The sequence below is a fragment of the Hyposmocoma kahamanoa genome, unplaced genomic scaffold (genome assembly GCF_003589595.1).
Source record: "Hyposmocoma kahamanoa isolate Upper Pololo Valley unplaced genomic scaffold, ASM358959v1 120, whole genome shotgun sequence".
In the NCBI taxonomy this organism is placed as follows: Eukaryota; Metazoa; Arthropoda; class Insecta; order Lepidoptera; family Cosmopterigidae; genus Hyposmocoma; species Hyposmocoma kahamanoa.
The window spans coordinates 801,796-819,834 of NW_020653415.1; the positions used below are offsets into that span (position 1 = coordinate 801,796).

Below are 18,039 nucleotides of genomic sequence, written 5' to 3' on the forward strand. Positions count from 1 at the left end.
ATATCCACGGCAGTCGTCTGCTGTTTATAGGAAATAAAGACTACCTATACATGCATCTAATATGAAATTCAAGGAATTTATTTCATTTGCGGTGTTACCATTGTTGGTATGACAAAACCATTTTGTGATCATACGTCATTAGTGCTTTTATCACATGAAAGTCATGAAAATAATATGAACTACATGAAACAAATTTTGTATACAGGGTGGCCCAGAAGTGATGGTCAAAGCGAAATGAGGAGGTCGGGTTGAGTATTTCTAAATGATTTGAGAATTACATTGTGGTTCAGAAAATTACGGTTCAAACGTTATTAAAATTTTTATGTTTTTTGGAAAAATCACTAAGTGCATCCCTAAACAAAAAATCACTAACAACTATCCACAAGGACTTTTGAAGTGATTTGTTTGCATTATGTTTCTGAGATACATAACTTTTCGACAGGGCTCTTTTAATAAAATGAGCAAGCATAACAATATTCTGTTCGCAAAAAACTGAAATGTTGTCATTTTGCAGATGTGGCCTTATTACACTAAGGGTGCGATGTTGTAATGCCAAGGTTTTTTCACCAATTTTTATTGTTCGTATAGAGCTGGCGTCTTTGTTACTACGCTGCGGGAGTAGTCGGTCTGGTGATTGCAGTTTTGACTTTCCTGACTTTACGAGAACCTGAAAGAACCACAATTGGAGAAGAAGGTACGTTAACCAAATGATATGTATAAGATGACGTTTTATTAATTCCAAATGAATGAATAGATTTTTTTATATAAGGGCATACGATACGATATTCTTTATGCGAAAAAAGCTTTTTTTCTAAAATATCGATATTTTTAGGTGCTGGCACAAAAACAGCCGACTCAGCAATGGAGGCGGGAAAGAAAATACCCCAAGTCACCATCTGGCACGTAATTATCCAGCCCAGAATCATATTGCTGTGTGTTGCTGCTTCTATCAGGCATTGCGGTAAGTGCATTAATTATTATTTTCTTTCTTTTTTAAATAGAAAAGTACCGTGAGACTCCGATATATTAACTCAACTAACGGATAACTCATGTGTTTAAGTCGAATTTTTGCTAGACATGTTTCGAACCAGTCCGAGGGACTTAATCGTGCGCTTCCGCGGCGGTGACTTAATGAAAACTGCGCGCCAAAGCCGTGACTAGAAATGCTCGACTTTGAATGTTACTATTACTAATCATTCGAATGTGCAAATCATTCGCCTAAGTAGAAAGCACCAATCATTCCACTCGAGTCGTATGATGAATGAACATCAAGAATACAGTAGAAGTGGTTTTTGGTGCTAACATTAGGTCTCGAAAGACCTTCATGAGCTCAGTCCACCATTTTCGCTTTGTATGGTATGGTTGTGTCATTCTTTCGTGCAAATTCTCCAGACTTCTACAAAATGCTTTATTGTGCTGTTTTGGAGTGCAAAAATTATAGCCGCACCAAAAATATTACTCGTAGTAGTACTACTTGGTACTTGGTGTAACGGGCTGGTGTCCGTAGTAGTATTTCATATCATCAGTAACCCTTATTTTAACAAATTTTCAATTTTCTGTTTATCGAATTGATTCATTATGATAATTGTTCGTCGTAGTCCAGCTACTGACCGCAAGATGGCAACACGTTGAATAAAATTTTAATCTATAATCAAAACGTCGTAACTTGCAATAAAGGTTGAACTTCCAACGATATAGCGACTGGGTAAAGTTTAAATTATATTAACAATCCAGAATTTGTTACATTTTTTTCATCATTCCACCAATCATAATCAAGATTTCGTAGTGTTTATTATTTGTTTGTGTGCGGTTTGGCGCCAGCGGTTCCGATAGTAGGTAATCGAGACTTAAGGCTCTTCCATTGTTTTTTTTCTTCCGTATTTATGTCAGGGAGGGCTAGGCAGAAATGCTCTATGGAATCTACGGATTATTAATACACTAATTAGTAATGAATGATCATTGAGATCATTCGAATACGAACATTACTAGGTTACTAATTTGTCATTCGAATGAAAGGATTAGTAATTACTACCAAGTCGAATATCGAAATCATACACAGTCGCGCATCTGACAACCCGGTCACTTAGTACGGGTGCGGGCGCAAGGGAGACGCTCATTTGCTTCATTCTTATTAAAGTCATTTGCAGGATTGTACACTACACTAACAACGTGTTTCTTTTTCTTCTATCACGAAATCCACGATAGCATAGCACACTAATCCAATAGCAAATATAAAACATGAATACTTTAGTAACATTCAAGGAATATCGAAGAAAAAAAAACGTGGGTTACACCACTATTGCGCTGACAGTCTGAAACTTAATAATATTTGTGAAAATGAGATTACTGAAGAAGGGTCATGTCAGAACCCATACAAAAATTAACCCAGCCCCGGTGGAATTTTGCTTATATTAGATAAGTATAGTCTGTATAGTTTGTTTCCGATATCAGTCGTTAACATGCCAATATTGCATTTTGTTTTTGTTCAATCATGAATAAACAAAAGCCTGCCACAGTTTTTGTTATCTATTCTTGAAAAGCTATTATAAGGAAGTATAAAACCCATCAAGGTAGGAATATATAGTAAAATTTAAAAAAAAGAAGTAAAACTATAATTGGAATTTTTTTTAAAATTTAGATTACATTTTGCAAACATTTAATGTTTAAAATACCTGAACTGGAGACTTTTATTTTTCCAGCTATATGACAACATCCTTAATAAAATAAGCTGTAAGATTTAAATAACATAATATGAACAATTTCTGAAATAAAAGTTTATTTAAAAAAGCAAAGTCAATAAACTTTGTTTTCTATTTTTATTACAGAGTTAATAAACGTAAAAAACAAATAACTGTAGATTATTTAATAAAAAAAAAACAATGATCTACAGCAAAAGTTAGATATATCTACAAATATAACCAACCAAGTAATGGCATATTTTATACTGCACTAATTGATACAACAAACAAGTCCACAATTATTCCGGCAACAATGAAAGTCGAAAAAAACAATTGAACGAGTAGGAAATTGGCGAATTTGTGATAAATCAATGAACACTGATTCTATTTGAGGTATCTCAGTTCCATAATTAGAATCGGACCGTTCTTTTTTTTATAATAAACATCAAAGGAGGTGGAAACGTTGCGATGAGGAAGTTTTAGGCTGTTTAGCAGAGCATTAACTTCAAGAAATATTCGCGTTTATAGATTATTTTTCTAATGTATTTCAAAACAGTCCGACTGTCTACCCGATGGAAAGTGGTACAGGGTCAAAAGCACATGGGATTTGTCGACTTATGTCGCAGGGTGACGGGCGCAGTGGCAGTGCTCCTCAGATCTTTGCGATTTTAAGCTCTGAGTGACTCTGCAACTATTATGGACAGGCGTGTAGCTTACCACCAGGCGCACGACTTGTTCGTTCCGTCACTTGATATTATAAAAAAAGGTTCGATTTTAATCTATATTATGCTTAACGTGGCCTTTATTCCGTATCTAAGTACGTCTGACTGTTAGCCAGTTACGAGTACTATACCACACTTAATTTTTTAAACTTATGTCACCTAAGTTTAAGTTTCAATGTAGCTGTTGTTCGTAAGTAAGTAGAAAATCTTACATCCTACTTTGATTTGCAGGCGGTATGTGCTTCGCGTACAATGCAGACTTGTATTACCGAGACTACTTCCCCGATGTGGACCTGGGCTGGTGGTTATTCGCCGTCACCGTTGGCATTGGATCTATCGGCGTAGTCGTCGGAGGAGTTATTTCTGACAAGTAAGTAGTAAAGGATCATGTATAGTATAGCAAGATATATGTTTATGACATAGACCTTGGCAATGGGAAAGCGAATTAAAGTTTTAGATAAACATTCTCCACACAGATGCAGTTATGGTCAAATATTTCTTCTTATTAAATAATAACATAGAGAAAATAAAAGAAAAAAGATAAATAATAATAATGTTTATTTAGACTTGTGTTCAAAAGTTTAGTAGAAGTAGAGTTTCTTATGAAAGAATACTGGGAAGTAGTGCCACCTTACCTATTTCTGCCGCCAAGCAGTAACGTGAGCATTACTGCGTTCCGGTCTCGAAGGTGCTGATGAAGTTACAGGCACATAGTAAGTGTCAACTCATATCTCAGGGTGACGAACGGTGTACTGTTAGTACAGTACACCTCAGATCTTTGCAATTTAAAGCTCTGAGTGGCACTGTAACTTTTATGCAACCACCAGGCGCACGACTTGTTCATCCCGTCGCTTGATGTCATAAAAAACAACAACGTTGCAACGTCCATGGTCTCGAAGGGACTAGCTAGTGTAGTAGTATGTACTTTCGAGACTATGGATGTTGGCAACACGAGGTAAATAAAATACGTTTTATACACGATTAATTCCCAATTCTGGAACAAGTGTTTATCAAGAGTACTTCTTTGCAAAAGACATCGTAAAAATCTGTATGCGATGCGAGAATTGACGTCACAGTATTTTGATATATTCCATAAAGTAGCGTAAAGCCTTTGATGTTCGGCGGTACCGCCGCCCGTGCACTTGCGCTATCTTAATAATAATAATACGTTTATTTAACATCACAAGTACCGAGAGCAATATGACAAGATTTCCAAATAATAATATAACAAGTAAGCTTATGCTAAATTGACGTTATATTTTAACATATATATTGCAAACGTGATGTCAAGCCTGGGAGCACTGTGCAAGGTTGCAGTTGGTCCCACACTAGGCAAAACCTGTCCTATGGCGACCATATTACGATTTCATTAAATGAATTTTGGCAATAGTGCACACGTTGCATTATGATTGTTTTTAACCGACTTAAAAAAAGGAGGAGATTCTCAATTCGACTGTATGTTTTTTGTATGTATGCTACTACGCGATAAATCCGGTAATTGTGAACCGATTTTCATGATTATTTTTTTTTGTTGGAAAGAGGGTACCTACATAGTGATCCCATTTACTTTTGAAGAAAATCATCCACCTCTAAGGGTGGCTGTTCACGCATGAAGATAATTTTTATAAATAGCGCCTAAATTTTATTACAAGGAGCAATTATTTTAATGGTTGGTTTTGCTATTCTCCAATTCAAGGCGTTTTTCTCTCAATATACTTTGAGTAGTGAAAACCGATTTTTATTATCTCCTCAAGTCACGTATAGTGGCGAACTAGGGGATGAATCCGGGTTTGCGCACTTTCCGGTAACCGATTTCAATAAAACTTGGTAATTATATGTAATTCCACGTACTTTTGAGGTCGGTTTTTTTAGTACTCTGTACTGATATTATAATATTATCGTACGCAAATATGCAAGGATTGAAAAAAAAATGGAAAATAAATGTGATTATTAATATAACATAATAATTTATTAACAATAATTATAAGTTATCGATGTACAATAATTATTAAATATTACTTACCTAATAACAAAGACTTACAAGTGTTACACTGCCGAGTTTATACTTGACACTTTATTTATGAACTTGACAATCGGTGAAATGTGCACGCCGATGTTACGTCAGGAAAGATGAATAGAGTGTCATTGCTGTAAGGCTCCTTTCGTTCAGCCAAAAATGGTGATAGTGGCAGTATTTAATGATGTTTATTTCCACAGGTTCGTATCAAAAATGGGTATACGATCACGTGTGCTAGTTCTTGCCGTGTCTCAATTCATTGCCACCCTGCCAGCATTTGGATCAGTCGTGTTTGGACCACTCTGGGCCATGATAACTCTCGCTATTTCCTATTTCTTTGGTAAGTTGCCTTTTATTCACTATGTTGTTTTGTTATTTCCACCTCGAAAAATAAGAATTAGGAATGCGTCGAAAAAAGTATTGCAAATAACTTTGAGGTTTACAAAAAATGCAACTTTCTTTTATCGGCACAAATATTATAGTAGGTATTTTTTAAAGTAATTTCAGTCAGGTAAGTGGGGGAGTATTAGTAGTGTACCTTAGTCCTGTCACCTCCTAAAAAATCCTTTTTATTCGTGAAATATTTATTTCATTGAATATCATAATGTTTTTACTACTATGACACTCATTTATTTTTTTGTGAAAATATTATACAAATAAATTTTTATTGAATTGATATTCAATTATTTTTTGTGAAATTGCTCCACTAGTTTGTTATAATTATTAATACAAAGATCGAACACTCAGAAAAAATTCCTTCGATCCGGTCTATATTATCGGTCGGAATATTATACAAGTTTATTGTTATTATATTGATACAACGATCGAACAAACATACAGAAGAAGTTCTTCTATTCGGCTGGATTCGAACCAGGGACTTTTCGCCAAACCGGCGCTTTTTATTTTATTCTTTCTCGATAGAGTTAAGTTTTAATTTTCGTTACTTAGATAAAATTTTTTTAAACATAACGCGGTATTAAACTAAGAGTTTAACGGTTACCAAACAATGTTTGCGAAAATACAGCTCGATGGTTTTCTAAAATAGTTGTCATCAGAGAAGCGTTGGCCGTCTAAAATTGATGAATCGTTGGTCATCCCAATGTTGACATGTGATTGTTGTAACCTATGAAAAGCTTTTCTGAATCAATTTCAGTAATGAATCAAAAATAATCAGTTTTGGATTGGGCTACTATTCTCGAAAAACAGCGAATTTTCTTCGCAAAAAAATTTATTGACTCCCCAAAGAAATCCAAAAGAAAATTATTTTTCACGTGATCTATTAATGATGAAAAATAATTATTTGTTCATTTTTTTCAGCTGAAATGTGGTTCGGCATAGTATTCGCGATCCTCGTAGAGATCGTACCACTATCAGTGCGTTCGACAACCGTTGGCGTCTTTTTGTTCGTCATGAATAACGTCGGAGGAAACCTGCCGATTCTGGTAGACCCTGTCTCGAAGGCCATTGGGTATCGTGAGGCTATTATGATCTTTTATGCTGGGTTTTATGGCATTAGTAAGTATCCTACACATCTATGTTTATTACAGCTTCTTCTATAAAAGAAAACGAATAGATGTGCAATGCGTCATGTTCCCATTATGTCGTAAAGTTATATTTATAGTTGGACGACTGTCGCGTCTAGCTTCTTTCCATATCACGACTATCTGTCGCGGCTGCGTCGTGGACGTTTATTTCATCGTTGAGCGACTGTCGTGTCTACCTGTTTCCACTAGATCGTGACGACAATTTATGGGTTCACGGCAGCCGCCTTGTCGTTTGTACGACAGAATCGTTTGAAGCTGCGATTATCTGTTGTCACATTTTTATCGTGACATTCTATTATTATATTAAACGTATCGTCTGCCGACTATCGTTCTAGCTCTTCCCAATGTCACGACCGTCTGTCGTCGTAACGTTAAACAAGTCGTGAACGACAGTTAATCGTGTTGTTCTATGTGTGAACAACTTCATTTAAACATACAAGCCACGACACTTTAAACTGCACGACTATCTGTCGTCACAACATAAACAACATAATGGGAACGCGCCTTTACAATAATACTACAGCGAACCGATCAACTTATCGGTGTAATATAAGATAAGGAATAATAGTACTCGAATGTCAACCACAAACTGGTACCTACGCTCAGGTATTAATAAACCCATTTCAAGTGCGAGATCTATGTTAAGACTCTTCTTAGTTCATTTAATATCATTTGAGTCCATGTCAACGAATACTCATCTGCAAGATCGACATTAAGATCTTCAATTCAACTGTCTATCAATAAATACCAATTGACTGCACGTCAACGAATACCTCTTGAATACCCATCTGCAGATTGACATCAAGATATTGTTTAAGGCATTTGTAACTGTCTATTAATAAAAATCGGTTGAGTGCACAACGAAGAATACTCATTGATAACAAGATCGACATTAAGGATTTCTTTAAATCAACTATTTATTTATAAATATCAATGAGTGAATACTCATTCATTACGCAACATTGAGAGTTGTAAAACTGTCTGATTATTAATGAATACCGTTGGATAAATTTCCGAAAAATTTCAAATAAAGGATATTTTTCCGGAAAAAATCCCGCAGTATTGGAAAAATATAATTTGGAAGGCTCATATTATGTTCTAGGCTTAGAAATATCTTTTGAAGATTTATTTAGCGTAAATTATAAAATAAACTTGAATATCTACAACGACCCAACACTATTAATAGATTTCACTTAGCATTTAAGCTACGTTCAAGATCTTTATTAAGTCCTTGGTCCTTGAGATATTATCATCCTGTGATGCCGATGAAGTCTGTTGATATTTATTGACCTCTGTATACTTCTCTAGAAATTATTTTCTCCCTTCCAGTAACTACCGTGAGCATTCTATAGTAAATTAAAATGTTAACACCGACCAAATAATTCTGAAAGTTCCTTGCAGTTTAAAGTACTATTATTATTTAAAAACTCCCTTCACAAAACAGTGTACCATACAGCAGTGTACTAATAGCAGTGTCCAAAAAGTTAATAAAGTCACCATTTGTAAACTTGTTAGTTTTCGTCGAGGCCAGTTAGAGAGTCCAAACGCGATAGTTCTACTGTAAATATGTAGGTAGTTGAGGAGTTGGGTAGTTTACACCAACTATCCTGATTGCGGCATCAAATCCAAGTTACCATAATTATTGTAATATTATCATATTTTTTTAAATTTATTTATTCAAGAAACAAACCGTCGATTTAAAACTATTACTACATTAACGAATATAACGAAAATAAAGCAGATTTAGAGTTTCCTTAATTCATAATGTAGCTTAAATCTTAAAGACTATATTATCAATGTATGTAGAACAATAATAGTAAGGCTTTAATATTAGTTTTAAATTTTGACAGCGAATTACGGAAAATATCCATGAACCTGCTGTTGTATGTCTGACATGATCCCCTTTTAAAGCTATTGCCAACGAAACATTTTCGAGACTTTTTAATTGACTTACCTATTTTTGCCGCCAAGCAGTAATGTTAGCATTACTGTGTTCCGGTTTAGAAGGGTAACGATACTGGTGAAATTACAGGCACATGGGACTTGACAACTTATGTTTCAGGGTGACGGGCGCAGTGGCAGTGCCCTTCAGATCTTTGCGATTTAAAGCTCTAAGTGGCACTGCAACTGTTATGGACAGACGTGTAGCTTACCAGGCTTGACACGACTTGTTCGTCCCGGCATTTGATATTAAAAAAAATACCAAATTTCAAATCGATCGGACAAGTGTAACTAAAAATATTTCTTTTTTGCTATCCCCAGGTAGCATCCTGTTCTTCCTGACAATGTTCTTCATGGATGGACCTGTGGAACCGAAAGTGACGGAACCCGAACCGCACGCGAAGCCCACGGGATTGGACAACCGCGCCTTCACGCAAGACGAACTGCCTATTCGAAGTGGCAGGAGTAACGGCACTACTGTTCATGACAATAGTAGATTGTAAGGAAAACAATGTTGACATGTGAAAAATAATTTTGACAGATGAATGATTACTCTGACAGTGGATGATCAGGAAAATATCCGTGCGGAATAGCGTTATAATCGGATATACTTAGAGATATGCAACTGACAGTTACTAACGTCATTTTGAAATATAATGTTGCCATGTTTAGGGTATTGATTAAAGATGTGTTTGGTTCAGTTCTCAATGAATATTGAAACAGAATCAATGAACATTACCGATTTTTAACTATTAATCTGCTAAACCATTTACATTTAGTCTCTACATAGTTCTATTATTTTCTGTTTTCAGTTTCTCGACTTTTTAAAATAAATACCTATGAATTATTAAAAAATATATATAATTTTAAAAATTATAATTACCGAGTGAGTCAATGAAATCGGTCCTACAGCACAATTTTTATTTTGAATATAAAACTATTTTTTCGGCACTAAATCGTGAATATTGGTTTTATTTTTCAAACCAGCCAACGTTTCGGCTTCTCGATGACAAATATTTTTATTTTAAAATCTAGCAACCCACTAAACGTCAGTTTACTATTTCTAATAACGGTCCATAGATCGATCTGAAAAGCTCTACGTTCACGTAGCTTTTTCTAACAAGCTGAACTGTATTCCACATTGAGGATTTTGCGTACCTAATTCGGCTTTGGCAAGATAATGATAATTATCCGAAATATGTCAAAAAAGGAAAACTTTAGCGTACATTAAAACATTAGTGAGGAAGAAGCGATTTTAAACACATATGTAAGATACAGTGTTTAATGGATTTACCTATGTATTCTAATTAGCAAATTTAAAAGTAGGTACATAAATTAAACTTACTACTATAAAAAGTATCATATAGCTAGAAATACGAAATAATAACTGTTATTATAATTTGAATTCTTACCACAAAAACAATGAAAATGTGTGAGCGCTTGATAAGGATGAAATGGTCCCGGGTTCGATTTCCGGTAGGCCAATTTTAGAAACGGTCTGCATGTTCTGGGTAGTGCCCCACACGCATACGTCAGAAAATTGCCTAACTCAAGACCATGTCATTGGTTTATACTTTCACGATTTTCACACATTAAGGTCTGTATGGGTAAGTGTAGCCAAGTGGTAAGTGTGGTTGCTCTTTGTAAAAGAGAGATGTTAGTAATATAGGTGACAAATCATTTTGTTGTACTTAGGTAATATAATCTTTGCATTTTACAATAAAAAATAGTTATCTATCGTGCAGTAGCAGTGTAGTCACACTTGCCCCGGTTCGTCGGGGAAGTGTGTCTAGAGTAGATCTTTCAGTTTTAGATCTTTATAACAAATTATTAATGTTTAAATCTAATAAAACATATTATTTTCAGCCCATTATGAACCTTATTAAAGATTGCCTTAAGAAACAGTTTAAAACTCAACATTAAATGGCTTGATTTTAATGTTCAAATTATACTTCGTATAAAATATGTCACACTTACCCGTACGGACCTTATTTGATTTTAAAATCCGGGCCTAATCGTATATAATCATTTTATTTACCTTGACGTTTCGGACGTGTTGCAACGTCCATGGTCTCGAAGGAACTGACCCTTCAATCAATTAATATAAAAATATCATTATATTTATACACGATTAAGTCACGATTTTAAAATAAAATAACATCTGGTGTGGTACTCTAGACAATATTATAATGTAATAAATAATTTATGTTTCACCGACCCTTTTTAACTGTAATCCAAAAGAATAGATGTTTTGTACTGTTGCCTGGGATGTTCCTAAAGCCTTTTTCACATTGCGACCGTTCTCTAATGTATAACAGAACTTAGGGCATGACCACGATTTTGTTTAAGTTCCTACGTTCTATACATAAGTGACCTATCCTCGGAACGGTTAAATGGAAACGGCATATATGTGAAAAGGGCATATGTTGCCAAACTAGTACCTACAGATTTTGATTAAAGTCTTTGTACTATTTCTAAACTTAATTATAATTATTTTTCTTACCTTTCCAAAAAGCAAACAAGAATAGTGATTAGTAAAACATCTCATATAATGTTCTTATAAGCTTTGTGACAAAATACTTGGATTGTCTGTACTAATTTGGCAACATATCGAATAATATAACTTGGTTGTAAGTAGTAATAGGTTGTTGTTTTAGGTGTCTTTATTTTGTTATATTATTTTTGGTTATAATAATTATTACAATACTTTCAAAGAACCGACTTAAACTACACAGATTTAGTATCATATTTTCGACCTTTCTGTACTCAAAATATTATATAAGTATGACCCGATCAAGAAGAAATAACATTTTGTATACAAAAACCGTTTTCTGTCGTCACATTTTTATCGTGACGTTTTATTTATCGTCAGACGACTGTCGTTCTAGTTCTTCCGATTCGCACGACAGTCTGTCGTCGTAACATCAAAAAAGTCGTGAACGACAGTTAATCGTGTTACATTATGTGTGAACAACTACGTTTAAAGATCACGACGCTTTAAACTGCACGACTATCAGCTTTTGTCACGATAAAATGGAAACGCGCCCTTACATTACTGCGGAAACGAATGGAAATGTTTGTAACTATAGCATAATTAACTTTATGTCAATTGTGTAACGTACAAACTAGTAAACAGTAGCAGCGCGAATTCTCAGTTAAATGTGCGACCTAATTGAGGTCGTCATCGTAAAAGTGATGTAAGTCACATTTTTTTCTACATATACAGAATTATTATATTATACCCATTCTATTTTTCTTATATGCTAATTTTCATGTATATTTTTTTTAATAATTATTATATATTTGTCATACATTATTAGGTACTATATACATATAAAATGGATTTGGCTAATTTTAATTTCCTCGTTATCTTCTAATACATAGATTTTTTTATAATACCAAGTGACGTGAACGGGACGAACAAGTCGTGCACCTGATGGTAAGCTACACGCCTGTCCATAACAGTTGCAGTGTCACTCAGAGCTTTAAATCTCAAAGATCTGAGGGGCACTGCCAGTGCACCTGTCACCCTGAGACACAACTTGACAAGTCCCATGTAAAGTGATGATGGAGGTACAGGTCTTGTTGAACCTCATTTTGCTACGGCTAATAGTAGCGCCATGTACAAACTTGCACAGGAAATATATTACCGTTGCCGTGGTCCTACGAACTAGCGATACAATAATATAGTCTCTTGTATCTTTAGTGATAATAAGCATACAAAGGAATACTTAGGCTTATATAGGCGACCTGTCTGTCTTTATATTGAACACATTTTTTTGTTATAAAAAAGTTCTAGAAAGTTATTGAAATTACATCTATTTGCTAAGTTTTATTGAAATCGGAAAGTGGGTGAAATCCAATAAACCAGATTCATCGTCTAATTTTCCACCCTTAGAGGAGAAAAAATTTCGTCAAATTTGAGTAGGACCATTAATGAGGTACCCGCGTTGCGACAAAAACAGAATCTTTGAAATTGGTTTACAAAATGTCTTCGCGTAATATACACACAAAAAACATAGTCGAACTAGCTTATGACGTGGGTTTTGTGTTCAATTTTGCTAAAACATCCATACTAACGGTTTAACGGTTACGGCTTGTGGTTCCTGCAAATGATATCGAGGGGTTCGTTACGAATTAGGTTCGCCTCAATATATGTAGACCTTCGTCGTCGGGTCTTTGTGAAAAAAAAAACTTGCTTGAGACAAATTAATAAGAGCAGGAGAAAACTTGATAGTTTGATTGTGTTCAATAGTTATATACAATTTACTTACTAAAATATGTTTTTGTACACATTACAATTTGATTTCTAAGCAGTGATTGATGTGATAATGATTTTGTACATATTTATTTATGAATTTAAGAACTTTGTAAATAAACGTTTAATGTTTTGGAAGCTTGTTGTATCATTAAAAATGTCTATGCGTTATTATTCTAAGTCTTGTCTATTGTTGATACAAAGATTGAACAAACAAAGAAAAACTCCTTCGATCCGGTTGGATTTGAATTTGTGGGGAAATCCAGATTTTATGAACACCTCACAGAGATCTAAGGATTAGAAACAATAAAATAGATCTAAGTAAATTATGTAAAAACACATTTATTGACGACTGCAGTATGACTGCAGTCAAAAGTATATTGTCATAGAAAAAACTATGACATAGAAACATGAAAATATATTTAAATTTGAACTACAAAGGAACGCACATACTACAAAGGTTTGCTATATTAAAAACATTTAACCTCCTTCAACACTCCTTCTTAAATGAGCTAGTAGAGCCAGTCCAACTCCTTCTTATACCTGCATTCCTTTCAAACAATTTGAACCAGCATCTATTTACCAGACTCTCGCCTAACAAAAGCCGTTTAAACCAAAAACAAAATTCGGGAGGTCTACTGATTCGTTCCGTAGCTCAGTTGAAGAAGCAGTTAGCCCCGGTCTGGCGAAAAGATGCTGGTTCGAATCCAGCCGTATCGAAGGAACTTTTCTTTGTTTCTTCGAGCTTTGTTCCAATAATAACACTAGACTAGTGGGCATAAGTCCACAAAAATATGAACATCATGGTAATAAAACATGATATTTATTTAAATAAATATCTTATCTAATTTATATATTTAAAAAATATAGAACAATTAAAATGACCTGAAATTGAAACACACAATACATAGATTAACTTGTATTCTACTAGATTAATAAAAAATAAATTAATCGAACTATATGACAATGATCCACAGAGACCAAATTACTAACAATTTTTTTTATTCGGTTCACAGAACTGGATCAATATATTCAGATTTATATAGTTATTTTTGAAATTTTACGAGGGAAGCGATTTTTGTCGAAAAGCAGTTTGTACCTACGCCAATTAGGGTAACTCGAAATGTTATTTAAACTCAATTAGTTTTATTTCAACCCATTCTAAATGTTATACGTGCTGCATTTCCACACAAAATAGCGTCCCCTGTAAAATTACAAAAATAGCACTTACAGTGTAATGCTTCTCAGGTACGGATATATTCTTTATTGCACCAAATAAATACAACAGAAATATTAGATTAACAGAAAGTAAGCAAGGTGTACTTATCTCTAAAAGATATCTCTTCCAGACAAACCAGGGCACGGAGATCTAAGGTTATAAGCGGGCAATAGCGTGCAAGAGAGAATGCGGAAGAAATAAAATATATTAAACTACATAAATAAAAATACCATTACTTACATAACTATTATAATGAATCATAATAAACAGCATCAATATGTTTATAGTGTAATCTAACACATAGGTTAATGATAGATTATTTTATGCAAATTGCTTAAATATTAGCAAAACTTTTCTGTTAGCAAATTGAGCATATGTATTGTCTGGATACAGTTCGCATTACTACGAACCTTAGTGGTTTAAAATGCGACAAGAAACATTGTTGTGTATTACGTTTTAAAAGATAAATAAATTTAAAAAAGGTACACATATACATAAACAAGTATGTAAAAAAAATACAATAAGACGATTACAAAGGGAGTTCAGCAAGAAAGCGCGCTTTCAACCTTTTCTAAGAAGCGATAGACGGGCTAGATTGGATCTAATATTTTAAGAACACTCAAGAAAATCTGTCGTGTAGTACATGAAAGATACTTTCTAATTGAGTTCCTAGCTGAAACCATAGAACCAGAGATAATGTCAAAATCGGATGGGATACCATTGTAATAGGAGCACATGCGATAAAGTGGACAGTGTTTACCGAGGTTAGTTTTACAACTAGGGAGCGAAAATGTTTCACGATTTTGCAGACGTAGAAGAACGTCGGGTGCGGCTATTATACCAACTTGGAAGTATTTATTTGATCTGTAAATACCATGAATAATTTTCAATAAAAACATCAGATCAAACGCTTTTCGGTGTTTTTGCAATGAGCTCATGTTAAAGTGAGACGTAGCTCGTACGAAAATAGCTATTACACAAAATTATTGTATGTGAAATGATAGAGGAAGCGTTTTTGAATACTTTCAAACCTTTTTAAACTATTTATTTTCACACACATAAGAAAAAAACAATAATTCACAGAGATGAGAAAATTATAAATTTTTTATACAATTAACTGTAATAATTAAAAGTAATAATTATATAATTTGCATTGAATAGATATTCAATAATTTTTTGTGAAATTACTCCACTAGTTTGTTATAATTACCTTAATTTATTTATATATTGTCTTAATTGTTATTTAAACAATCTCTATCCAGGTCTGGTAGCTGTAAAGGTATCTAACTGGGTGACGCTTTCATAGATTTTTCAATAATGGCGCCACGGCAAAATAAGCCATTAAAAACCAAACAAAGATCCGACTACCAAGCACATAGAAAAATTAGTGAGGTACGCTGGTTCATTCCGTGGCGTAGTTAGCATAGGATGTGACACGGTTTGCTAGAAGGAGCCGATTTAAATCCGGCCGGATCGAAGGAATTTTCTGTAAGTGTTCGAATAATTATAAGTTATAGAAAAAAAATCATAATAGGAATAATATGTGTGACGGACACGAGCTCAGGAAAATGTTGAAATCAGTTTGCAATCATTTCAACCCTGATTTTCAGTCCGACCCGGCCATGGCAGTGCTACGTGGTCGATCACACACACAAATTGCAAACAAACATCAATTGAAGATAAAATTATTGATAAAAATGCTAATAATAATGAAATTAAAATAATAATAATAACAATGAGATGAAAATAATAATAATAACAAAAAATAAAGTTATTCTATACAATTATGCTACATAATATATTCTACATAAATATAGACATGCACAAACGGCAGCTTTTTACTTTTACTTTACGTTTCATGTAGGTACTGACTTTTTGATCTACCAGCATATATTTATTACATTTATATTATATTTGATATTTATATATTGATAATAGTCTAAAACACTGCGTATTACATTGTAATAAATGAAATTAGATAAAGTCATTAAATATTTTCATTTGTCTTGACACAAAACCGGTCAGCTTTGAGGCTTTGCTAATGATTGAGTCAATTTGCTTACAAAAACTTAGGGTAGTGTCCATGACGTAGTAGCAGTAGAGTGTGAAAGAGTTCATCCAGGGAAGCACTGCCACCTTATAAAGTACCTACTGTCACTTGATGAAAAAAAAAGACGACACCCAAGTCTCGAATACTGCTTAGACTATCTCTAAGGAATACTGTCAACCTCCATTAAAGCGGCTTCACACGGCCCGTTTTTCGCCGCGCCGTGAGGAATAGGCCGCCCGAACGCGCGCGTGTTGGCCACTGGTGGCCCGTTTTTTGGATCCGCTATATGTCGATAACTAGGAGAACCTATAGCGTGAATACGTAAAACAAACTACGTATGTTCAATTCAATAAAATCTTAACAATTTACCTCGACTTGCTGTTGTTGAATAATGACATCTACCAGAGGCGTTTCTTTTGCTCTTTTTAGTACGTTGCCGCGTTGTGTACCATTGCATAATATAAAAGTGATTGCAGAAGTAGCTATGCGTTCTTCGTATGATATTTTCGAATGGTAGCTCTTGATATACACCCGAATACGCTCAACCATGCGCGCGTTCGGGAGGACTTCTTCTCACGGCGCATTTGTGGTTTGATTGGTGGCGCGTGGTGGCGCGAGGAAAAACGGGCCATGGGAAACCGCCTTTAAGGGTGCACGGTTTATAAAATAAGTGACAGCTAAAGGCCTCCGGCATCTGATAACCATAATGTAGTAGCATTTATTTGCATTTATGGCCATCGGCGTCTGGTGACTTTAATGTGGTAGCATTTACTTACATTTATGACCATACAGTTAACACAACACTATTGATGGACTCTGTCAAGATCATCTTGCAGTAACTGGGCACGTTCATGTCACCAGCGTACATTTTAAATTTGAAAGTTAATGAGAAAGCTATATCATTGACGAACATGAGAAAAAATAGGGGTCCTATAAGAGAATCCAGGGGTACACCGGATGGCACCAATGCCAGTTCGGACCTAAAGCAAACAACATAAATAAGACAGAATAGAGTTGTTACAAATGAGTCAATTGTATATATATATTTTATTTCCACGAAATTTCTGCACATTAACTCTTTAACGGAATGGTAACGAATTTTTGTAATGAATTGTACATAACATAGTGAACTTTATATAAATTAACTTATGTTACCTAGATTTGATACGGAGGCTTTCTTTTATAATACCAAATGACGGGACGAACAAGTAGTTGGCCTGGTAATATCTTGCGTTGCGACACGTCTATCCATGACAGTTGCATTGCCACTCAGAGTTTTAAATCCCAAAGATCTGAGGGGCACTACCACTGTGTCACCCTGAGACATAAGTTGACTAGCCCCAAGTGCCTGTAATTTCACCAGCACCCTTACACACCAGCAAACTAAAGCGTAAAACACAAAAGAGAGCGGGTGCAGGCAGGAGCGCGGGCGCGCTCGATGTGTCGTCGTAATATAAATACACGGAATTAAACGGGCCATTCACTACCTGCATGGCAATCCGCCGCGCAGGCAAGAGACTGCTCACACACTATCCTGCATATGGCCCACGTTTGGAGTCTCGCAAGACGAATTGCAGGATTGCAGGATGGATTGCACGCTTCGGATATTC

General features: G+C 34.8%; 1 protein-coding gene across 1 annotated transcript in view; it reads left to right on the forward strand.

The window, feature by feature from the left end:
- Positions 1 to 9,759, forward strand: part of LOC113240142 (protein spinster homolog 1) — a 32,271-nt gene extending 22,512 nt beyond the window's left edge. The window contains exons 5-10 of the mRNA XM_026477370.1: positions 589 to 694; positions 833 to 961; positions 3,632 to 3,770; positions 5,618 to 5,757; positions 6,735 to 6,932; positions 9,224 to 9,759. Of these exons, the coding sequence (XP_026333155.1) occupies positions 589 to 694; positions 833 to 961; positions 3,632 to 3,770; positions 5,618 to 5,757; positions 6,735 to 6,932; positions 9,224 to 9,405 (894 nt within the window). The 3' untranslated portion in view covers positions 9,406 to 9,759. The remainder of the gene's footprint in view (positions 1 to 588; positions 695 to 832; positions 962 to 3,631; positions 3,771 to 5,617; positions 5,758 to 6,734; positions 6,933 to 9,223) is intronic.
- Positions 9,760 to 18,039: the final 8,280 nt, after the last annotated feature.